Source organism: Halichoeres trimaculatus, unplaced genomic scaffold (assembly GCF_033239565.1).
Source record: "Halichoeres trimaculatus isolate MK-OKI-2021-1 unplaced genomic scaffold, fHalTri1.1 fHalTri1_scaffold_2, whole genome shotgun sequence".
Lineage (NCBI taxonomy): Eukaryota > Metazoa > Chordata > Actinopteri > Labriformes > Labridae > Halichoeres > Halichoeres trimaculatus.
This window is the reverse complement of record NW_027437180.1, coordinates 3,953,150-3,977,571: the sequence shown is the minus strand read 5'-3', so window position 1 is coordinate 3,977,571 and position 24,422 is coordinate 3,953,150. Positions and strand designations below refer to the sequence as shown.

The 24,422-nt window shown below is 42.6% G+C and overlaps 2 protein-coding genes across 2 annotated transcripts in view; both read left to right on the top strand.

Annotated features, from left to right (window-relative positions):
- The window catches only part of LOC141810945 (NLR family CARD domain-containing protein 3-like), a 482,659-nt gene that overhangs the window by 433,900 nt on the left and 24,337 nt on the right, over nucleotides 1-24,422 (top strand). The gene's annotated exons all lie outside the window — the stretch shown is intronic.
- LOC141805873 (microfibril-associated glycoprotein 4-like) lies at nucleotides 14,344-16,138 on the top strand. Its single transcript, XM_074691093.1, has 6 exons — nucleotides 14,344-14,471; nucleotides 14,660-14,809; nucleotides 15,022-15,060; nucleotides 15,133-15,229; nucleotides 15,448-15,615; nucleotides 15,769-16,138. The coding sequence occupies exons 1-6, from the start codon at nucleotides 14,460-14,462 to the stop codon at nucleotides 16,023-16,025; spliced, it is 723 nt and encodes a 240-aa protein (XP_074547194.1). The 5' UTR covers nucleotides 14,344-14,459; the 3' UTR covers nucleotides 16,026-16,138.

The following is a 24,422-nucleotide window of genomic DNA, read 5'->3' as shown; positions in this document are numbered from 1 at the left end:
ATTGGCTTACTTACTGAGTCTCTGATGGACTTCTGAATGAAATAAGGTGTTGAAACTCAGACTGGCTGCAGGTAAGAAATGATAAAGAAAAGCCAATGCACCTCTAGCTGTTTAACTGTTTATGAGAATGTGGAACAAAGATATAAAGTACATTTTGAAACTGTCATTGATAAGTAAACCTATAGTGAACTGCTGGTTATATACTATGTGATCAACTCTTGTTGAGTTTCAAGATTAGTAAGTGTTCTGTTCTCACTCAGTATTCAATTCAACTCAGTTCAAAAACCTTAATTTGTGCCGTCCCAAGTTTGAGGGGCAATTACAAGCACACACAACAGTTCAAAATAAGAGCAACGGAAGACAAGATGAAGATAAATGCAGTTTACAATTTAAATTGCTAGAAGACTTTACTCAGGAAAATAAAGTAGAAGACATTTTTGATTAGATAGGAAATAAAATGGAATTACTAAATATTAAAACTCAAAACAAAAAAAATCTGAGGATTTGGAGATCAACATGATGGGCACATATTGCTTGAAGTAAAGTGCCGTAAGGATTATTAACTGCATTTAAAGGCAGGTATTTAACAGTTGCAAAAGGCATGCAGTTGTGAGCATTCCAACTGTGCTGCTGTGTGACGAATAGGAGGAGAAAGTCTGTCATCTCAGAGACATGTGATTACATTTCAGACTGCAGTAACACCTCAAGATGAAGCTGCTATCTTTGATGCAGCTTCCAGAGTTGGTCTCCTCATGTTAAAGCAGTGAAATCTGACAGAAGGTCATGTGAAATAAACTGAGCATGCGTTGACAGGAGGGTTTGAGATTCAGAGTAAAGCATGCAGCAAGCAGCAGATCAGAAATGCTTTGGGCTGTGTTAAACCTCCTGCAGCAGAGCTCTTTGGCTCTTCTATCACACCTGATTCAAATGATCAGCTCGTCATCAAGCTCTGCTGGAGCCTGATAACGAGCCATTCATTTGAATCAGGTGTGTTGGAGTGGGGTAACATGTAAAACATGCAGGGTAACACTGATTGAGTTGATCCATGTAGATGCCACAATCTGTTACACTTAATGACAAAAAAAGGCAACAGTCATCCTAACCCAGGATATTGCAACCTGTGGCTCAAAACTTTTGCAATTTCTTTTTTTTTTTTTTTAGTTAAATTTTTGTTTGAAATTTCAAAAATTTCCAGAGAAAACTTTTTACATATAATTCATAACTTTGATAAATGTTTCCTGCGCTCTCCAGAGACAACTTCCCTCTTCATTTGCTAGCAGCTCACCCCTGATACACACATAAAGCTTGAACGCCACGCAGCGTGATCTCTGTTCAGCGTGAGCTCCGTGCAGCGTGAGCTCCGTGCAGCGTGAGCTCCGTGAAGCGTGAGCTCCATTCAGCATGAGCTTCGTGCAGTGTGAGCACTACGCAGTAGGTAGAAACCACTCTAGTCAATCATCCTCTCCACACATCACACCCTGCGGTCCACCGGCACCGGGATCACCAATGGCTGTGCATGCGTTTTTTGAAATGATTAAAGGATCCAGTCATTTTGAAATAAAGTACCATGTTCTGGCTCCTGATTGTGAATCCCATTCTTATTTATCAAAACTACTTCACTGACACGCGGTCAAAAGTCATCAGCAGGTCAGACCCATAGGGAATCTAAAGCTGTGGATGAGAAAAAGTTCATCTTGGAGGTGAAAAACATAGTAATTCTATGGGAAACATCACATTCTTTCTATAAGGACACCAACAGAAAGGGGAAAGCATGGACTGAAGGAGCTGAACTGGAAATCTGTGATTTTCTAAACATATCAGGCTCACAAAGAGCAAATGTTAAAGATAAAACCCGTGTTTCACTATTAACCCATATTGTGAACTACCTGGGAAGAGAGGAAATGGCAGAGCTAGAGGATGAGGGTTTGTCTGAATCACTGATACTAAAAGACAAAGTTATGAACGCAAGGATGAAACGTCACAATAAGAAACAAAAAAAAGCACAGAGTTCACAGGAACAGGGGTGGGGGGTGGAGGAGTCAAGAAATGTGAACCATCAACAAGTGATGGGACTAAGTCAGGCTGCTACAGTAAGTACTGTGAGTTAATGTCTGTGCCAAATCTAAACTGCTGCTCTCCTACAAATGAATATACATCCTGTGTTTCTTTTTTTGGCTGCATAACCTGATAGATCAGCAGCATGCCCTGATCAAACACTGGACCCAAAGAAGAGGACCTGGAAAACTCTACAATTATTTGAAATACACAGGTCTTACCAATGTGAGACAAACATCTGCTGATTTATGTAGAGCCACAGAGAGAGGTTAAATGAAATGAGAGAAGCCAGATATATACTCCGTATCAGATGTTAAGGCTGTTTATTGTTTAATTGTAAGATGTGCATCAAACTTACAGCTGCTGTCAGGTTAACTTTCCATTATGACAGCAGCTGTAAGTTTGACAAATGGCTTTAATCTGACATCAGATGTGATGGGACAGTTAGTATAGATATAAATGTATATGCTGGTTCAGACGGTTACATTAAATAGTGATTGCTGTGATTGTTTATTGCATTAAAATGTGCCTGACACTCTGGAAACCTGCCTCTGAGGCTTTGTTGACGTGTGCACACATGTGTGCCTGTCACCAAATTACAGCTGCGGAGGGTGCGCTCCACTTTGTGCCGAGAATAGACCAGGTTGGAGCTGGCGAGCTTTCAGCGCACTTTCTGCACTGTTTTTGTCACAAAATTGTCACTGCGCCAACATGAATCTGCCGACACCTCCCCCTGGTGCGCTGCCACACCCATCTCTGCGCAGACGGTCTACCAAATTGTCAAATTGGCGGCGCACGGCGCTGCGCCACAAAATTAGAGCCCCATGTGATAATGTGATTACTTGCAGAAGGTTGAGAGGTCCTGAGAGACGACAGAGCACTCAGTACGAAGGAAGAGTGGACACCATTAACAGGAAAGGTTTTGTTTTAAACATAACTGATTAATCTTGTTTACCCATCTACTTATCAAATAACTGCTGAGGGTTTCTGTTTTCAGCAAATAGCTGCATATTATAACTGCTGCTTTTGAGAATGAGTGGGTGCTGATGACAAACTTGAGAGATGCAGCTGCAGGCCTTGAGTTGAAGGGGAGTCGGATATGAAGTACCCTTTGCAGCAGAAAACAGGATTCAAGATTAATTTTATTGTCTCACAAAGTGAGAAATTCATTTTGGGCCAAACACCCATGCTGCAGTCACATCAGACAGCACCTCATACAACACATAACACAGAATACCTAACAAAGTGCCAGGCCCAACCACATAATGCCTCTACAGTATGAGTGATTACAGTAGTGAATACATAGTAGCAAATAAATACAACTGGGGATGTCCTGATCCGATCCCGATCACGTGATCGGATCGGGATGGGGGCATTTTTTTAACGATTGGAGATCGGGGGGAGACAGACAAAAGCCTGGGGCCTTAGTTCTTGTTTTTAATTAAAATGTGTTTAATAGAATATCATCATTTATTTTAGAATATAACTTTATTTGTCATTATAACAAGTACAAGGATATTGCAAACAAGAAATTGCAACCTTATTGTCACACACATACAAGGTTATCTTGTGGTGCACCACTGAGAAGCTTTGTTTTTATTTTTTTGATCCGATGCTGCACTGAGTGGAGAAAAAAAGCTATATCCATGTTGGCTAGAATGATACCTTCATTTAAATAAAATTAAAAAAAAAACTCAAAGGACAACTTTTATGAGATTTTTCTTTTTTTTTTTCCTAATGCATTGCTGAAAGATCGGATCAGGAACTATCTGGATCAGCAGATACTCAAAATAAAAAAATCGGAATTGGATTGGGAGCAAAAAAAAAAGGTGATAGAAGCATCCCAAAATACAACCAGTTAAAACAGATGAATAACCACGAGGTGGCCCGGGTCACAACAGAGCAGCGCCACCGGAACCGGAAACCGCAGTTATCCAGGGAAACAATTCTGATAAGGCAGCATCATTAAAGTGTGTGTGTGTGTGTGTGTGTGTGTGTGTGTGTGTGTGTGTGTGTGTGTGTGTGTGTGTGCATTTAACCTTTCTTTGTTAGGAAACACAAGACAATGCAGGGGAATGAGAGGAGACATTTTGTTGAGGATTCATTCGGTGAAGTGCAGAAGCCATCCTGCAGAGGTCTGAGAAGCCTGCAGGAGCTAACCTTTGACCCTTGGACAACTTTAGCCTGACTGTGAACTTGAGACGATGACTTCATTTCACCAGCATTGATAGATTTAGTGCCCTCAGCTGTGCTGACCAAGATCTGCTCACTCAGAGAGACAGGAAAACTACAGAAAACCCAGAGACAGAGAGTCGGTTGGCCATACTGGGACTGCATGTACACAATTAGAACAGCCCAGGGGTATAAAAGCAGAGACTGGTTTTTGGGTTTGTGACTGAGTGCCATCATTGCGTCATCTCCATTGCCTTGCTTCAAATAAAGTATTGGACTAAAGCTGCCAGAACTCTCATCTCCTTCGTTGAACTCTGTGTCTTCTTCAAGCCAGCGTTAGGAATTTATACCACAAAGTTAGTACGCAGTCAGTCACGACCAGGAGTGATCCTCATTCAAGGAAAGATACGTCAATCACTGGCTCACCCTGAAGATGACATTATTTCAGATCAGTAACTGAATGTCTACAATAGGCAGATCTTTAACTTAAAGAGGGTTTAAGGGGAAGGGACCCGGGGTCTTCTCTAAAGGAAGAGTCTGAGACTTGTATCAGGGCTGTAGGGAGATTTAACAGAAAGGACCCTGAGCTCTGCACATTCTTGACTTGCTGTAATCAATAAATCCTAATTAACTGAAAATTTGGATGCGTCCTGGTCTTCATCTCTCCGATCAATGCTGGGAGCGGTGAATAGGTAATTGAAATATTCCGGTGTCAGAGAATTAGAACATTGCTTTAAGTGGTAAATAATATCTGCAGAGTCTCTCTTTATTTGTAGAAGGCGGCAGTCAGGGAAAATAACTGAGCTCACAGTTGGAGAGTACTCCTTTTAACAGATATTGTAGTAAGAGAAATCAGTCAAATTGTCACTTATAGATCAATTTAAAACACCATTTCCTTTCAGATGTTAGCATTTACACAGACAGCAGGTATGCCTATGGTGTCACTGCAGACTTTACAGCCACCTGGAAACCTAGACATGTATCGAGATCTGATGGTGAGTCTTTCTTATGTTCTGACGAAGTTGCAGGGCTGTTGGAGGCCGTTCCATGGCCTTCTGAAGTTGCTGTTTACAAGTGTGCTGCTCAAACTTCTTCTTCTGGCCCTGTCTCTAGGAACAAGGTGTGGGCAGATAAGACACAAAAACCACAGCTTCCTCTTTCCTTACTTTCTTGGTCATGGCACGATTGCACACACTACTTCAACATCCCATTGCTTCACTTGCTGACCCACTCTTACTTTCTACTGTCACAGAGACAACACTCTGGTCCAAGTACAGCTGAGTTTTTTCCTCTGGGGTCTGGGGTGGTCCTGATGGGAAGGCCTGTTTACCACAAACCATGCACCTTGATGTGCTAAGTTGACACATGTTTCAGACCATGTGACAATAGCCTGGGCTCATGTACTGATGTATATGAGAATGCGACAGGGTAAGTGTTTAGGTCTCTCACTGTCTGAAACTCTTTTGCAGCACCATTAATTGTGGCATCAGACCACTAAAGGTTCCTCCTCCTCACTGTGAACCCAGACCTTTTATCTAATTAAACAATTTGATTACAGTAATCATAAATTATTTAATTTTGATTGCATTATTAAAAAATGCTAAATATATTCCACATATCCACATACATGTTCAAATGTGTGAATGAATTTAAGTTAAAGTTCACAATTAACAAGAAATTTTTGCCAGGTTTGTCTGGGTTTCTCTTCTGGGGTCCGGTATGGTCCTGATGGGCAGGCCTGTTTTCCAAAAAAACATGTTGACACATGTTTCAGACCATGTGACAAAAGCCTGGCCTATTGTACTGATGTATATGAGAACTCAACAGGGTAAGCTGTCATAAGATGTCATGCTTTCTGTGACTGGAGTCATAGAAATTGTCTCCTACTGAACACCTCAAAAACAAAGGAAATGATTGTGGATTTCCGAAAGTCTGGGCTCTGCCATCAGCCAGTTAACATCCATGGGGTGGACATGGAGGTGGTGTCAACCTACAAATATCTTGGTGTACATCTGGACAACAAGTTGGACTGGTCCCTTAATACAGATGCACTCTTCAAGAAGGGGCAGAGCCGTCTCTTTTTCTTAAGGAAGCTCAGATCAATTGATGTCTGTGGAAAACTGCTGCAGATGTTTTATCAGTCCGTGGTAGCCAGTGCTTTGTTTTATGGTGCAGTCTGCTGGGGAAATAGTTTAAAGCAGAAGGACAAGAGGCGACTGGAAAAACTGGTGAAGAGAGCTAGCTCCATGGTTGGATCCAGTTTGGACTCACTGGAGGCTGTGGTGGAAAGGTATACACAGAAGAAAGTGGAGGCCATCATTTGTCACACTGATCACCCACTTCACAACATCATAGTCCAGAGGATCAGCAGCAGGGGACGCCTTACCTCTGTGCGCTGCAGGACCGAGAGGTACCGAAGATCATTCCTCCCTGCAGCCATCAGAGTGTACAATTCTTTGCTTGGAAGAGTGCCCAAACAACTTGAATTTCCCTCCGGGGATTAATAAAGTATGTCTTATCTTATCTTATTTTATCTTATCTTATCTTATCTTATTTTATCTTATCTTATCTTATCTTATCTTATAAACTTAGCACAGAAAGATGGACACAAATGCAGGACCCCAAGACCAGAGATCGAAGGGCCAAAAAGGTTTTAATCAGTAAACAAGCAGAGGTTGGTACACAGAAGGGCAGTCCAAATCAGGCAGAGGTAACAGGAGGATGTGAGGCAAAAGGCAAGATTAAAAAAGGCAGGCAAGGTTCAATACACAACAAGACTATGATTATGAAAGAAGGCCGCGACAAAGACTGTGAGGTACAATGAACTGGCAATAAGACAGTGAGAGACATGGGGCCTGTACTACGAAGCTGGATTAAGGCATCCAGGATAACTCTGCGACAACTCGGTGAACTTCACCGGATCTCCGTCATCCAGATCTGCTGTACTACAAGGCTCGTTATCAACTTGATAAGTGGGATCTGTAAAATGGCATAAAAGCATGAAATACATGTGCAGAAATGAATGAAACTATACAGATATGACATAAGCGTCTAGGTCTCTAACCATTTTTTGTAGCCCCACTTAACTATGGCATCAGACCACCATAGGTACCTCCTCCTGACACTACCTTGGGTGAGGAAGCATTATTAACCTATTTTGTGTTGCTCTCCAAAGGTTTCACTGGCATCAGGGAATGGTTGAACACTACCCTGCCTCACTCTGTCCTCTCAACACAACCTTGTTGCTGCAGCTCTCTCGTCTTTGTCCGTTTCTTGTAATTTTTTTTGTCTCTTTTTCGTCATCTTTGTATTTGGAGTGGATCATCACTTTGTATGGTTCATTGTCGGTCACGGACACCAAACTTTTTGTGGCTTCGGCGATATTTTTTACTACTTTTCTCCTGTGTTTGTCTGGAGATCCTACATGTAACCATGGCTGCATTGTTTACATGCAAAATTAGCTGTTAGCAGCCTGTAGCATGTCAATGCTAACTAGTGTAGGGCTTGATGATTTCCCTCGAGCTGAGGAGGAGGAGGTGAGGACGACGTGCTGGTTCTCGGATGTGAGCTGGGAGGTGACAACGTGGACCTGTCCTTCCATCCATCGTTGTTGGGAATGTGGGATCTAGCCCCGGGGGATGGACGAGCTAGCTGTGCTAACCCAGTGGCATCGTGCTGTTCACAGACGTGGCTGACGGAGCTGACATGGGACGCCGGCGCCACATTGGAGGAGCTTCGCCTGCTGTGAGCAGACAGGATCCAGGAGACAGAGACTGAACAGACTGCTGGGGAGGCTCAGTCCTGGACCCTGTGGAGGTGGAGACTGGCTGGGCTGGAGAGTGGTGGACGAGTGGTGGACGGGATGTCGTCATCTAATTTTTTATGGACTTTTTTTTGCACTTTCTATACCCTTTCTTACTTTTGTTTTCTTAAATGCTGCGGTGACTCCTGAATTTCCCCTCGGGGATAAATAAAGTATTTTCTATTCTATTCTATTTCTATTCCAGCCCAGAGATCACTTGTGATAAAAGATTCAAGAAGAACACACTGGAAGCAAGGTAGCAGGGTCTATATCAGAATATGCTTTTGACACACATTATCACATAGCTGTGAAGGCTGCTGACAGGGCAACCTGGATCCACACATCAAGAGGGTTCCAACTCCCACTGACCCCCTTGTTTCTCCTGTTAGTACAAAAATACCCTGAACTCTGCAATGACACTTTTGCACATAGTCTGACTCCAAATGCCACACCTCATGACCAGTAAAACTTCAGGACAACCACTTCTTCTGCTCAGGTCTGCCAAAGTTAAGCACGACCTCCAACCCATCATCATGAAAAATCCACTCCCATGGCTCCCAGTGGGACGTCCAAGTAATGTCCTCAGTTGATTCATCTGTGCTCTCATGTTGCAAGCAATAGTTGTCTCTAGGTTCTAATGATTCCTTCATCCAACTCTGACCGACCCAAACTCCCCCTCTGTTGACCCAGAATGGAGAAGGATACTGAACACCACACACCTTTGGCTACAACAGCCAGACACACCCCTCCATGTGGCACAGACAAACCTTTGGCAGTGTTGTGCAGCATCCTGTGAGGAAATTAATATTATGTCATATTGCTCTGCTTGTCCTCACATACCTGTCTCCTGTGCCTCCCTGGTGACTCACTTGTAATGGCCCTATCCACTCACTCTGGCGTTGGCGTGAGAATGTCTGCTGCCAACTACTCACATCTGCTCATTCTGAGACAGAGCCCATCAGTTGGGTTTAATACCTCCAAAGATTGCTCATGATGCACGACTTCCTGGCCTGGCCTTAGCTGAAGCTACCAACCCCAGTAGTTGTTCCCCCACACATAATTTTTCTTATGTGTATGGTGGTGAATGGGTCTTTACTGGTGGGCTTCACATCCTTCTTATTTTAAGAAGTGTGATCATACTGTCCATACATGAACAAAGGAGCTGCTTTGGTCGATCTGCAGGACAAGTCATGTAACACTAATAAAGGGCAAAAAAACCTGAGGCGACTTGTTTATGAACCAAATAGGTTGGATCAGTAAGTGCCCCCCACCCCCACCCCCCCTACCCCAGCCTGCTTGGATGCCAATAATCACATCGGTTACATGATGTGTAATGCTGCCATAGCAGCACGACACAGTGCACATTATACCTTGCTAATAAATCCAACGAAGAAGAAAAACATGACACAGTCAACAAAGAGCACAGTGGAAGACATCCAGGAATTTGTCTTCTTTGTGATTGTCATGTGGCTCTTTGATACAAAGACCAATCAAGCTGTGTTTCAGAGAAAGCTGTGTGCTGCCAGGAGAAATACAGCAGCTGTCACACAGAAACTGACCATTCTTTTGACCAATCTGCGGTCTGTTGAACCTCCACCTTCCTGTGTGTCCCTGCCCCCCAGTTGGTCTGGTTTATGTGCACTTGTGTTCCTAGATGAACCCACCTTTATTTTCTTCCCTGAGTCTGAACATCCCCACTGCTTTAAATGTTCACTCACTCCCCATCTTAATTCTGTTGTTAATTCTCATTCCGTTGCTAGGCGCTACCCAAGTAGCTGCCTGTTGCAGCAGCTCTCTTGTCTTTGTCCGTTTCTTGTAATTTTTTTGTCTCTTTTTCATAATCTTTGTATTTGGAGTGGATCATTACTTTGTATGGTTCATTGTCGGTCACGGACACCAAACTTTTTGTGGCTTCGGCGATATTTTTTACTACTTTTCTCCTGTGTTTGTCTGGAGATCCTACATGTAACCATGGCTGCATTGTTTACATGCAAAATTAGCTGTTAGCAGCCTGTAGCATGTCAATGCTAACTAGTGTAGGGCTTGATGATTTCCCTCGAGCTGAGGAGGAGGAGGTGAGGACGACGTGCTGGTTCTCGGATGTGAGCTGGGAGGTGACAACGTGGACCTGTCCTTCCATCCATCGTTGTTGGGAATGTGGGATCTAGCCCCGGGGGATGGACGAGCTAGCTGTGCTAACCCAGTGGCATCGTGCTGTTCACAGACGTGGCTGACGGAGCTGACATGGGACGCCGGCGCCACATTGGAGGAGCTTCGCCTGCTGTGAGCAGACAGGATCCAGGAGACAGAGACTGAACAGACTGCTGGGGAGGCTCAGTCCTGGACCCTGTGGAGGTGGAGACTGGCTGGGCTGGAGAGTGGTGGACGAGTGGTGGACGGGATGTCGTCATCTAATTTTTTATGGACTTTTTTTTGCACTTTCTATACCCTTTCTTACTTTTGTTTTCTTAAATGCTGCGGTGACTCCTGAATTTCCCCTCGGGGATAAATAAAGTATTTTCTATTCTATTCTATTTCTATTCCAGCCCAGAGATCACTTGTGATAAAAGATTCAAGAAGAACACACTGGAAGCAAGGTAGCAGGGTCTATATCAGAATATGCTTTTGACACACATTATCACATAGCTGTGAAGGCTGCTGACAGGGCAACCTGGATCCACACATCAAGAGGGTTCCAACTCCCACTGACCCCCTTGTTTCTCCTGTTAGTACAAAAATACCCTGAACTCTGCAATGACACTTTTGCACATAGTCTGACTCCAAATGCCACACCTCATGACCAGTAAAACTTCAGGACAACCACTTCTTCTGCTCAGGTCTGCCAAAGTTAAGCACGACCTCCAACCCATCATCATGAAAAATCCACTCCCATGGCTCCCAGTGGGACGTCCAAGTAATGTCCTCAGTTGATTCATCTGTGCTCTCATGTTGCAAGCAATAGTTGTCTCTAGGTTCTAATGATTCCTTCATCCAACTCTGACCGACCCAAACTCCCCCTCTGTTGACCCAGAATGGAGAAGGATACTGAACACCACACACCTTTGGCTACAACAGCCAGACACACCCCTCCATGTGGCACAGACAAACCTTTGGCAGTGTTGTGCAGCATCCTGTGAGGAAATTAATATTATGTCATATTGCTCTGCTTGTCCTCACATACCTGTCTCCTGTGCCTCCCTGGTGACTCACTTGTAATGGCCCTATCCACTCACTCTGGCGTTGGCGTGAGAATGTCTGCTGCCAACTACTCACATCTGCTCATTCTGAGACAGAGCCCATCAGTTGGGTTTAATACCTCCAAAGATTGCTCATGATGCACGACTTCCTGGCCTGGCCTTAGCTGAAGCTACCAACCCCAGTAGTTGTTCCCCCACACATAATTTTTCTTATGTGTATGGTGGTGAATGGGTCTTTACTGGTGGGCTTCACATCCTTCTTATTTTAAGAAGTGTGATCATACTGTCCATACATGAACAAAGGAGCTGCTTTGGTCGATCTGCAGGACAAGTCATGTAACACTAATAAAGGGCAAAAAAACCTGAGGCGACTTGTTTATGAACCAAATAGGTTGGATCAGTAAGTGCCCCCCACCCCCACCCCCCCCTACCCCAGCCTGCTTGGATGCCAATAATCACATCGGTTACATGATGTGTAATGCTGCCATAGCAGCACGACACAGTGCACATTATACCTTGCTAATAAATCCAACGAAGAAGAAAAACATGACACAGTCAACAAAGAGCACAGTGGAAGACATCCAGGAATTTGTCTTCTTTGTGATTGTCATGTGGCTCTTTGATACAAAGACCAATCAAGCTGTGTTTCAGAGAAAGCTGTGTGCTGCCAGGAGAAATACAGCAGCTGTCACACAGAAACTGACCATTCTTTTGACCAATCTGCGGTCTGTTGAACCTCCACCTTCCTGTGTGTCCCTGCCCCCCAGTTGGTCTGGTTTATGTGCACTTGTGTTCCTAGATGAACCCACCTTTATTTTCTTCCCTGAGTCTGAACATCCCCACTGCTTTAAATGTTCACTCACTCCCCATCTTAATTCTGTTGTTAATTCTCATTCCGTTGCTAGGCGCTACCCAAGTAGCTGCCTGTTGCAGCAGCTCTCTTGTCTTTGTCCGTTTCTTGTAATTTTTTTGTCTCTTTTTCATAATCTTTGTATTTGGAGTGGATCATTACTTTGTATGGTTCATTGTCGGTCACGGACACCAAACTTTTTGTGGCTTCAGCGATATTTTTTACTACTTTTCTCCTGTGTTTGTCCGGAGATCCTACATGTAACCATGGCTGCATTGTTTTCATGCAAAATTAGCTGTTAGCAGCCTGTAGCATGTCAATGCTAACTAGCGTAGGGCTTGATGATTTCCCTCGAGCTGAGGAGGAGGAGGTGAGGACGACGTGCTGGTTCTCGGATGTAAGCTGGGAGGTGACAACGTGGACCTGTCCTTCCATCCATCGTTGTTGGGAACGTGGGATCTAGCCCCGGGGGATGGACGAGCTAGCTGTGCTAACCCAGTGGCATCGTGCTGTTCACGGACGTGGCTGACGGAGCTGCCATGGGACGCCGGCGCCACATTGGAGGAGCTTCGCCTGCTGTGGGCAGACAGGATCCAGGCGACAGAGACTGAACAGACTGCTGGGGAGGCTCAGTCCTGGACCCTGTGGAGGTGGAGACTGGCTGGGCTGGAGAGTGGTGGACGAGTGGTGGACGGGATGTCGTCATCTAATTTTTTATGGACTTTTTTTGCACTTCCTATACTCTTTCTTACTTTTGTTTTCTTAAATGCTGCGGTGACTCCTGAATTTCCCCTCGGGAGTAAATAAAGTATTTTCTATTCTATTCTATTTCTATTCTATTCTATTCTATTCTATTCTATTCTATTCTATTCTATTCTATTCTATCTTAAGTCCTGTTTCCACCAAGCAGTTCAGTTTGGTTTGTCTCAGTTCATCTCAGAAGTGCATGCATTTTGTGGCGTTTCCATTGGCTAAAACTGGGATAGGTCCCCAGATTACCGACCAGCACTGTCCCACTTTTTGGTACCTTTCTGTTGGGTTGCCAGACATACCAACCTGACTCCAAAAGGTGGGGCTACAAACACTGCAGTCTGTTGATTGGTCGAAAGAATTGTCACTTGCAGTACAAATGAGGGCTGCTGTATTCCTCCTGGCAGCACATAGCCTTCTCTAAAAGAAAGCTTGATTGGTCTTTGTAACAAAGAGTCAAATGCTAATCATAAAAAAGATGATTTACTGGATGTCTTCCATCATTCCTCTTCATTTACTGTGTCATGTTTTTCTACTTTGTTGGATTTATTAGTGGGATACGCTGTGTTGCTGCCAGTGCGTTACACCGTTATGTAACTGACACAGCTATTGACATCCAGCTTTCATGCCACCAATCAAGAGGGGGCATGATTAGCTGTGGAAATACAAATGGGATCCAACTCGTACCAAACTGTACTAATCCAAACCCGACTGCTCGGTGGACAGGGGGGTGTAGTATCCCTTGGAAACATGGCTTTTGGGGTAGTGGTAAAAATATGTACCGTCCCTGCGTCCCTGAGTTGGGAAAGGTATGGTGGGGGAGGAAGTAGAGGTAACAAGATATGCACTGCTGAGATTTGTTAATACTCAGGTTTCTACCACTGATGCTCTTGAGGTAGTCGCTATCTGCACTCTGGTCCTCCAAAACAGAGTGGACCTTGATCAGCTCACAACCGCCAGCGATGATGTGTGCTCATCAGTTGGCACAACCTGTGGTAACATTAAACTGTTTCAGAAACATGACCATAATTCATGATGAACTTATGCCCAGACAAGTTACTGTGAAAGGGTTTAACCTTTACTCTTGGTTTACTTCAGGCACTTGACACCGTGTCCTACTCTTGCTCCTGTTCATCCTCCTTTTATTTGTTTACCTCCGGTGTAATTCCTTGTGTCTGCTCAGTGATTTCACTTTGAGTCCATCCAGCTACTCTCATGACCACAGTTTCTGAATTCCCTGTGGCGACCCCTTTTCTGACCCCGATCCACATGCCTGACCCAGACTCTGATGTTTGAAACCAGTCTTGGATGAACTAACAGGGGTTGTGAAATAAAAATTTCAGCCACAGAGGAAGTGGCTGGCAGAACTTTGCCTCACGACACTGGTTTGGTAAAGGGAAGTGTTTAACTCAGCATTAAATCGACATGTACTTGTGAAATTTTTTTTTTTTTTTTTTCTCTTGACCTTTAATTGGACTTCGTGACGTCCTCTTGTTTGTCTTACTGTATATAAGCAGGCGAGGGACTGGCCCTTGTTGAGCTTCTCTGCAGACTGTGCTACACTCTGATTCGATTGCTTTACCACAAGAGAAATTTCCAACACATTTTCTTCAGCTCGTCTGACCTCAGGATCATGACCATGAAGGTACGTAACTCAGTTCTTCTCTCCTTCAGGAATTCAGTTTGATAACTGTGCATGACAAAGTGTCGTACAGTAAATCAGTTGAACCTGTTTGTGAGGGGGATTAGCCCCACCCCCCACCCCCACCCCAGAGCTCAGGTGGTCAGTAGGTTTACCTGCTGAATGACTCAGAGCCTGTACCTGTGTTCCAGCTGCTGTCAGTCTTCATCCTGCTGGCTCCTCAGCTGATCAGCGCCCAGCCCCTCCTGCCAGTCGACTGCAGTGACATCTACAACAATGACAACACTCGGCCCAGTGGAGTGTACACCATCTATCCTATAGGAGCCACGTCTGAGGTCCAGGTAGGTCTCTGTCTCTGGTTCACCTGGAGATGATGAAGGTGTTAGCGAGGATGACATCATCCCTGATAAAACATTCAGAGTTTAGTCCAGCAGCAGACTGCACCACAGAGTCATGTGTTCAGGGTTTCTGAACAGATCAAGTCTCTTAATCAGTGTGTGTGTGTGTGTGTGTGTGTGTGTGTGTGTGTGTGTGTGTGTGTGTGTGTGTGTAGGTGTTCTGTGACATGGTCTCCCTGGGAGGACGCTGGACGGTGAGTGTTTTAAGCCATAAGTGATGCCAGATCTGGTTTGTCAGCTGACCAGTCCTCTCTCTGATCCTCCAGGTCTTCCAGAGGAGGATGGATGGCTCGGTGAACTTCTACAGACCCTGGGACCACTACAAGAGAGGTTTTGGGACTGCTGCTGGGGAGTACTGGCTGGGTGAGTGATGTGCCAGGGCTCTGTGGACTCTGTTAGAACTTTCCTTCTTGATAAAGCTCAGCGTTAGAGCTGGATCAGCTCATGTTGGCTCTCTGATTAAAGTTTCTCTCCTGGTTGAGCTCCTTAGGTCTCCTCATCAAAGGGTTTGGGTGCAGATGTTTGAGTATGTCAGACTGCTGACAGTAAGAGGACCTGTCTCTCTGTGTGGTTACTCTCAGGTCTTGAGAATCTCTTCTACATGACTCATCGAAAGAAGTACGAGCTGCTGGTGAACATGGAGGACTTTGATGGGAAGAAAGTGTACGCTCGCTACTCCTCCTTCTCCATCGACTCAGAGGCCAACGGATACAGACTGAAGGTTTCTGGGTTCACTAATGGAGGGGCAGGTGAGTCTGTCACAGAGGTTATTTTTTGTTTGTTTGATATCATGGTACTGACCAATAAGATGACGTGTGACCTTATGATGCCTCTGCTGGTCCCCTCAGCTGTCTGGGTCTAAACTTTTAATGCTCTGACATCACTGTTCACCGTCTCTACAGGAGACTCCATGGGAGTTCACAATGGACAGAAATTTACCACCTTTGACAAAGACCAAGACGCTGCAACAAATACCAACTGTGCCAAATTATATTTGGGAGCGTTCTGGTACAATAGTTGCTACTCTGCAAATCCAAACGGGGTTTATCGTTGGGGCACTGATGGTACGCTGAAGGGTGTTGGGGTGGCGTGGCATGACTGGAAAGGCATCAACTACTCCCTGAAGAGCATCAGCATGAAGATCCGCCCTGTGCAGTAGGCCTCCAGGTGTGAAGGCCTCCAGGTGTGAAGGCCTCCAGGTGTGAAGGCCTCCAGGTGTGAAGGCCTCCAGGTGTGAAGGCCTGATGAGTCCTCTTCTGTCTGATAATAAAAGAGCCATTGAGCAGAAGTCTGAGGTGTGTCTTTGTGTCATTCTGTCCTGACTCTCAGATAGAAAGATGATCTCCTTATAAATCAAATCTGTAGCAGGGTTAGTGTACCACTGAGAGAATTTCTGAGTTTGAAGAATTCTGGGAAAAAACAAGGGGAGTTATCCTTAATTTTTTTTCCTAAAATATTGTGTTTTCAGGGATTGACAAGCTCAGGTAAAACCTATTTCAGTGATTTATTTAATAAACAGAGATGTTGACTTATTTGTTAACTGTGGTACAAAAAAAATGTTAAGTTTATCTTTGGATAAATGGAACTGGACAAATCCTTATTCTTGGAAGAACATGTGTGTCTACTAACCTACATTTAAAATTACAATCCCCACTTTATAAAGAATTTTTTTTTTTTTTTACACTGGAACCCCTCATGTTTCAGAATGAAGTTAAGAGTCTGAATGTTTTTTCAAAAACCTCCTGAAATTCATGGTAACATCTGATTAGATCATAGTGAGCTACATATTTCACATCTGTTAGGTTCCTTAAATTTTTACTTAGAGATTTGGCAACAAACTATTATTTTAACAAACATAGTCGACAGTAGATTTCATGGTTGACAGGTAATATAGTTGACTGGACATGAATAGAACAATTTATTAATCAAATGACACACTCGTGAACTAAATAAATAATTTTTTCATGTTAGCAAACAGCAAATTGCATCTCTTAGTGGGTTTAGTTAAGACCTTTTGATATTGTGGTGACATAAAAAATAACACAGACTGGTTTACATGGATCACTTGCAAGTTGTTATGCATCAAAGGGCTGGGGCCTGTACTACGAAGCTGGATTAGCTCTTAGAGAGATAACTTGATGTCTTTTTGGACCAACATTTCTTCTTATGGGCTGTGAACAAACAATATCTTACTGATCATCATAACTGAGACACTGTCAGGGAAAAGTAGAAATGTGTGCAAATGGAATCTTTCATACTGACCACTTTGAAGGATGCTTCAATATTTATTTTGTATTTGCTCCCCACTGCTATTGAATCTGCCATACAAACTGCCTATAATGAGCCTTTTCCTTGGGATTTGTAGGAAAGTGGACTCTTTCTAATTATGAGGTCGATTATAATGCTGATCACACACACACTGACTGACAACATGAATGAATAAGGACCTGACTGCCCGTGTCGTCACATGATGAGATAGGTCCATTAATATCAGCATTTTGGAAATTAACGCATTCACAGAGTCGCTGATTTTTTTCAGCAATCCCTCCGGCTTCTCGCGGCCGCAGTCGTGTTGCTCCTGGCCTGGATAATACTGTGATACTCCTCGTATTTTTGCAGGATTATTTGCTGCTCCTCCGCCTTAAAGTACGCTGCTCTCTTCTCCCTTGTGGAAAATGCTCTGGGGCCACTAACCACGCCCGTTTCATGTGTGCGTGCTAGAGGTAAGATCGGGCCTTAAAAATCCAGCCCGACCCAACCCAGGCCCGCAGTATCAAAGCCCGACCCGGCCCGAGCCCGATCAATTAACTTGATTTGCAGGCCCGAGCCCGAAATAAACCCAAAATTTTATGTGGCAAGTTTTCTTAATGTTAAAATAATCAACATATTTTTATGCTACTTACAAATACATTTACACTGTGAAAAAACGCTGGAAAAGTTTGTTAAAGATATTTCTGTGTGTGACATGGACGCGCCTCTCTGACGAGGAGAGGAACAGCAGCAGGAGCAGGTCTCTGGGCTTCACTAGATCACAAGGAAGGGCATCTGAGATACACGGGGTAAAGCCTCCAGAGCGCAGCAGGTTCACTATAGTCTTCGTTACCAGAGGCGGAAACAAAGACACTTTATAAATCCTCCGCTGGAGACGGCGCGCACAGATAAATCCATTCATACATGTTTCTGGACCAGCTGCTGTTTGCAGAAGTCAAACCTGCTGAGGTAGGTGGTCCAGGGCGGTCAGCTCGGTGTTAAGTGCGTATTGTGCGGGTTTTCAGTCTCGGGTCTCGTCCTCTTGAACATCGGGCATTGAGCGCTGCGTAAAGTGCGCACATGTCCCGAGCCGTGTATTTGGTTATTTCAGACTTCAGTCTGCAATGGCTCGTGAAACAGGTGCCACTGCCTCTGGTTGGAAAAGCAGAGCCCCAAAGCTTTCTAGTATGCTTTTGACTATGAGTGTGTACGGTCGGGAAGGTACAGGGACAGGAGGAGGAGGTAGTCTGCGCCGTCTGCGGCTCCTGTGTAGTAGTTACATAGCAAGTACCATACAGCGCCTTCTCTGTTTTATCCCAATTATTTATTCTATACCAAGTATTCCTTTAGTTTAATATCCATACATTGTTTTAGTATACAAGACAGTATATATAAATGTAAATTTATTAAAAATAAATTAGAGAGAGAGAAGCCCGACCCGACCCGACACAACCCAAAGTTAATAATTGACATTTTGGGCTCGGGCTTAAGATCTTACCTCTACACTGGATTGGCTGAGGAAACCACATTTACTCTCCATCCAGGAAGGTCCCCATACAACCAAAACATCGACATCCAGGCAGAGGACGGGTTGAGACAGACATAGACACTGACATACATGTATAGAGACCCAAAGAAGACAATTGAGCAGGATTATTCCTGTAAAAGTTTACATTTTATTTTATTATTTTAAAGAAAATCCTGCTGACCCAACCTTCAAATGAGGATTTAGCGCGTACTGCCTGCTGTCACCATGGAGTTGGAGAACACAGATGGATGGGTCACAGGCTACTGCACAGGAGGTGAGAGCTGTGTCCAATGTGGCTCGCTGTGACACTCAGGCCATCGTTGTGCACACAAAGCAGCTGGTCAGTGCTGTGTCTGGGACAATGACCGTCAATGCCCTGGCAACAGTTGGGAGGTCATTCAGTGGCAGTGGTCCAGCTCTCCGGAGAGCATAAAAGACGGGTGTTCATTATGCACAGGTGGAGACCAGTGCAACCGCAGAAAACACAAACCCACATTTACAAAATGTAAAGCTCAAAAATGGCGTTGTTGGACACACGATACATCCCCATCATTTTTATTTCTGTCAGTCCAGACATGTTGATACAAGCACAGGAGATTCTCTCTCCTTCCTCTCCTTCATTGTACCTCTGCCTCCTTCTCACCACAATTAAGTGAATTCAATTTAAGGGGACCACAATGTTCAACATAAATGTCACCGTTAGATGCATTGTACCGGAGTTAGCTTAAAGCTAGTTTACATCTGCAGTCCCTTGGCAGGTCACAATTAAACACACACACACACACACAAACACACTCACACACACACACACACACACACACACACACACACACACACACACACACACACACACACACACACACACACACACACACACACACCTGCACAGGCATCTAAGTGAGGACAGACAATTCACGTTGGGACTGAGGACCACCTTTTCTGCTATACTTGGAGACAAATGGATCTTGCACTTCAACACAAGGTGGCCCTCTAACTCCAGTTTCCTCCTCAGCTTTTTGAAAAATACAAAGGAAGAATACCATGAGAAAAAGTTCTGTACTATTTCATTGAGGACCTTTTCATTGAAGTTTTACTGGGTCCATTTCTGGTTGGACTGTTTTTTTTTTTTTTTTTAATAGCTTTTATTTATTCTTTTCTCCCTTTTTACGTTTTACTGTGGACTCATAATGTAATAATAAATCATTTTAGGTGTGTTTTATGGGAATTGGAGAATTTTAGGTCAATAAATAAGCAGAATATGCATAATGTTTTGTCCCTTAAAAATATTGCATCAAAGTACAGTTGTACTTTTATTGTAAAATTACAGTATGGCATAATACTAACCGCACAAGATGTTCTATTTTTTACCCTGGTGGATCTGTTTGTTTATTCTGGGTGTTTTGTCACTGGGAATTTAGAGGTCATTGCAGCAGTTTGTCTTTTTTGACTCATTTTTACAACATTTACTTTTTTTTCTAAAGGCTGGTCTGTGTGATAGGGTTCTACATTAACTTTTTATATATGAATCTTCACTAACTTTAATTCCTGTGGACTGTGGATGAAATGGATGTGTGCCAGTAGACAAGCTGCTCTCAGTCACTTCCTGTTGCCCACAGATACTTTACAAGACAATTCAGGCTGTATTCAGACCAGAAAAGTCCTTTGGTCCACTTGTTTGGTCCGGACCAAAAGCAGACTTTATTTTATTTTTTTGTTTGGTGCGGTTCGTATTCAGATTGTAGTTTTTGCACTATGGACTATATTCTGTAAGCACATCCACGTGTGTGACGATCAGTGCTCTCATTAGACAGCACTGACAAAGACGGCACACAGAATACAGACCCAGAAATGGAGGTAAACATGTGTGTTTGTGCTCTTATTAGAGCTGCAAAATCATTTTCAGTTTCAAGAGCAGCTCCTTCAAAGCAGGCTTAACAACACCGTTTACAATTTTGGAACAGCGAAGACGAATGGAGCCGCTATGCTCTGTGTGTCCTGACCCACTAGCAGCAGGGCTAAACAGAAGACGTAGGATCAGGTATGAACTAAAGACGGTTAGGTTACGGTGGCTTTATAGGCCCAAAAGGCACATGTATCCTGTAGTTAGTTCGGATGGACCTTGGTTTGTATTCTGACCTGCACCGGAGAACCACGAACCACACCAGAGTTCATTTGGAAGCGGACCGAGACCACCTCAACAAAAGAGTCTCGGTCCGGTTGTTTGGTCCACACAAGGGTTCGTATGTGTCTTTTCACACCTGCATGAAAAATCTGCACCAGCGTAGGAAACGAACCCTGGTCCGTTTCAAGTGGACCAAACAGTCCAGGCCTTAAAACATGTTTATTGTGGCTCTTCTGTGGAGGAATTGTCTGCATTGTCAAAGACAATGAATCAACATCTTTGGAAAGATTTGTCAGAGGGAACAAACTAAAATACTGAGGATGCGGTTAGATTCCAGTCAAACTGTGCACCAAATTCAGTTTATTGGACACTAGAGAGAATTCCCAAACAGAGTGAGATGAAAATTGACACAATGTTAACAGCAAGCCTTTTGGACAGCTCAGGGCCCAGGACCCTGAAGAGGTGTATACCAGTGTTACCCAACCCTGGTCCTGGAGGACCCCTACCCTGCATGTTTTTGATGTTACCCCACTCCAGCACACCTGATTCAAATGAAGTGCTCATTATCAGGCTCTAGTAGAGCTTGTCAACATTCCTATCAAACTAATATATTTAAATAAATAAAGTTTAATCAGAGCTTAAACTTGTGTTTTACTTATGAATAACAGAAACTATTTCTTTTAATCTTTAGAAATCCTGAGTTAGAAACTAAATTAGGTTTTTCTTTGCCTTAACTAAAGAAATAATTTCAACAAGATGAAATTTGTACTCATTTATGATTCTTTTCAAAAATGTTAGTATTTTATCACGTAGTTCATTGTTAAGGAGACAAACAACGAGAACAGAGAACAAAGGGACGCAGGCACGTGCAGAGCGCAGGCCCTGCGCGCACCCCTGCAAGCATCGTCAGGATTTTACCAAACTACGATTGGTTGAAGAGTTAGGATTCTCACCGGCTGCCTCTTTGGGTTTTGCCAGCTCCACTTTTTCCCTTTAGTTCTGAATTTCTCAGGGAGCACAGCAGCAGACGCGCGTCCCTCACCTGCTACTTCAGGAGCGTAATTTGAAAGTCAAACCGGAAGGAGATGTGCGCATTTAAGCGGTCAAATGTGATGATTATTTAACGATTTATCATCTACAATATTCCCTTTTCCCCTGGTAAGCAGCATTTGGTGACCATTCATGTGTAAAGTTCTCATTTATTTGTTAATCTTCAGAACTGCACGTGAGTATTTTTATTTGATCGAAACTTAACGAAATGAAACGCATAAATAACCTACTCTCTCTTTAATTCTTTTCTTCCTCAGATTAGTCCAGATTTAAAGGCTGTTTTTCCTAAGCCGTTTTTAACCTTTTACTAAACTTTAAGTTTGACTCGACACACACTTAGAAAAAAGAAAATTGAGAATAAACAGAATTAAAAGACTGAGGAACAGCTATCATTACACATGAGTAAACAAGGAGTTTAAACTAAAATTATAATTAAATTCATAAGAAATTAGATAAAAAAAATACTGTAAGAATGGGAAGGTTAATAAATGAAATAATATAATAAAATTTGAATAAATAATTTGGTAGAATTAGATGACCTTAAACCAGATGTTTCTTAAAAGCAGCAAAGAGTAGGACGATAAAAAGAAAAGCAGTTGACATAGAATAAATTCTATATAATAAATCTGATGTGAATATAGAGGAAAAACAAAATGAGAGAATTAAAAATATACAAAATAATTAATATAATAATAATAATAATAATAATAATAATAATAATAATAATAATACAATATTAAATAAAAAAGAACATACCAACAACCACTCTGCCTCTTTTCGTTTTTAATGTGTGACACTCTCAGAAGTTAACAAGGGATTTTCATCTGTGAAAGATAAACACCAGTATGAGTACCTAAATCCTCATATTTTAAGGCTCTTGTTGGTTAAAAAGAAGTGTTTTTTTATTTTAAAAAAATTGATTTCAAAATAATTTCCAAATTTCAAATAGTTTGAACAGAATAGAAGAGAAGAGATTTCAAGCACCTCAAAAATACGACAGTTCAACAAAACAGTAACCTCAATAGATAACTTTATGGATCTAAGCATCTTAGATGTCGTACCCAATTCTAAAAATTGTACAGGTAGATTTAAGAAAGCGAGTCACTAAAAACAGATGAGGGCTGCAAGTATCATTCACTTCACATTTGATGTTACTTTCCACTGTTGTCTCAGTAAATATATTTGTCTATGAAATGGCTATAAGGCGTGATTTTTTTTGTTTTGTTTTATACAACAAAAATGTTTACTTATAAAATTGTATAAACCAGAGTGAGGAACCCTCACATTTAAGAAGCTAAAACTAGAAAATATGTTAAAAGAAAAATCAATGCAATCAAAAAAGCTGCAGATAATGTTCTTTTCCACAATGGCCTTTTGTTTCATAACGTCATTTTTCATCAGAATGACGTGGTCTGTCAATCAAAGCTAGAGGGTGGGACCTCTGTTTGATCCTTTAAGATCATTTAGTTTAAGAGGGGTCCAGCTGCAGACCTCCGCTCTCAGCTGCTTGAGGAGAAACTCTGAAACTGACTTCTCTCCTTCAGCCATTCTGTCTCCAACGTGTCATGTCCTCCTGTTTTCAGCTCTTCAGTCTTCTCAGCATTAGTGATAGGTCTCCAGGTTTGAATCCATGCTGCTGCTGCAATGTCTGTGTAAAGGATCAGCCAATCACATTACTGGCTCTACTGTGCTTTGATTGACAGACCAAGACATTATGATGAAAATTATGATATAAAAAGGCCATGGTGGAAAAGGACATCATGAAATAAAATTTAACTTTGTAGAAAATGTTTCTTTTCTTTTATCAAAGCTTTGATAATAGATAAAAGTCTTTATTTCAGTTAAGTATGAACTTGTTTTAAAAAATCATTATATAATATTTTATTATAGTAATTTGATATTACAGAAAAATAAAACTTATTTTATAATAATAATGCCATATTTCACAATTTTATGGTCATTTTACATATTTTTTCTGTTATTTATCAAAATGGTTTCTATTTAAATATGTTGTTTTTATTTATTTGATTATGAACCTTTTTGGGTTCCATTAAAAACTGAATGAACAACTGATAAACTAACAATGTTGCATTTGACCAGTAAAGTGATCTGTGTGTTTCTAAACAGGACACAGAATAAACAGAGAGCAGGTTTTCTCCATGTGAAAGTCTTTAACAGGTTAAAAACACAGATAAAGATCCATTATTATTTATATTTTATACCTTCCAAACATGGTTCTGCTCAGTTTTGACTCATACCAAGAAATCACTCGTGGTAATTGTTTGATTTTGCAGGTTCAGGTCATATTTCTATGTCAAGGCACTGTCTGACCTCTGGGTGATGTCTGTTCTCTTTCTGCACCGTGTATGATCACTCCAAGGCTGTTTTACTGTCTCACTGTTGAAGGGTTCCCCCATGGCCCTTCAAAGACCAGCAGGTGTCAGTGTCTGTGGGAACCAAAGACAAAGTAGGGGAACAAAGATTGTTCCTGTGACTGTGTTGAACTCTATCACCACTGTCACTTTACAAATTATAAACAAATGGTCTGTGCAGCATCAACATCAAAATCAATCACATTTAAATTAATCCCTACACTGTGTAAGAAA

Coding starts and splice junctions, on each gene's coding strand:
- LOC141805873 (XM_074691093.1), top strand. Junction 15,061..15,132: donor CCCTGGGAGGACGCTGGACG/GTGAGTGTTTTA, acceptor CTGATCCTCCAG/GTCTTCCAGAGGAGGATGGA. Junction 15,616..15,768: donor GTTCACTAATGGAGGGGCAG/GTGAGTCTGTCA, acceptor CCGTCTCTACAG/GAGACTCCATGGGAGTTCAC.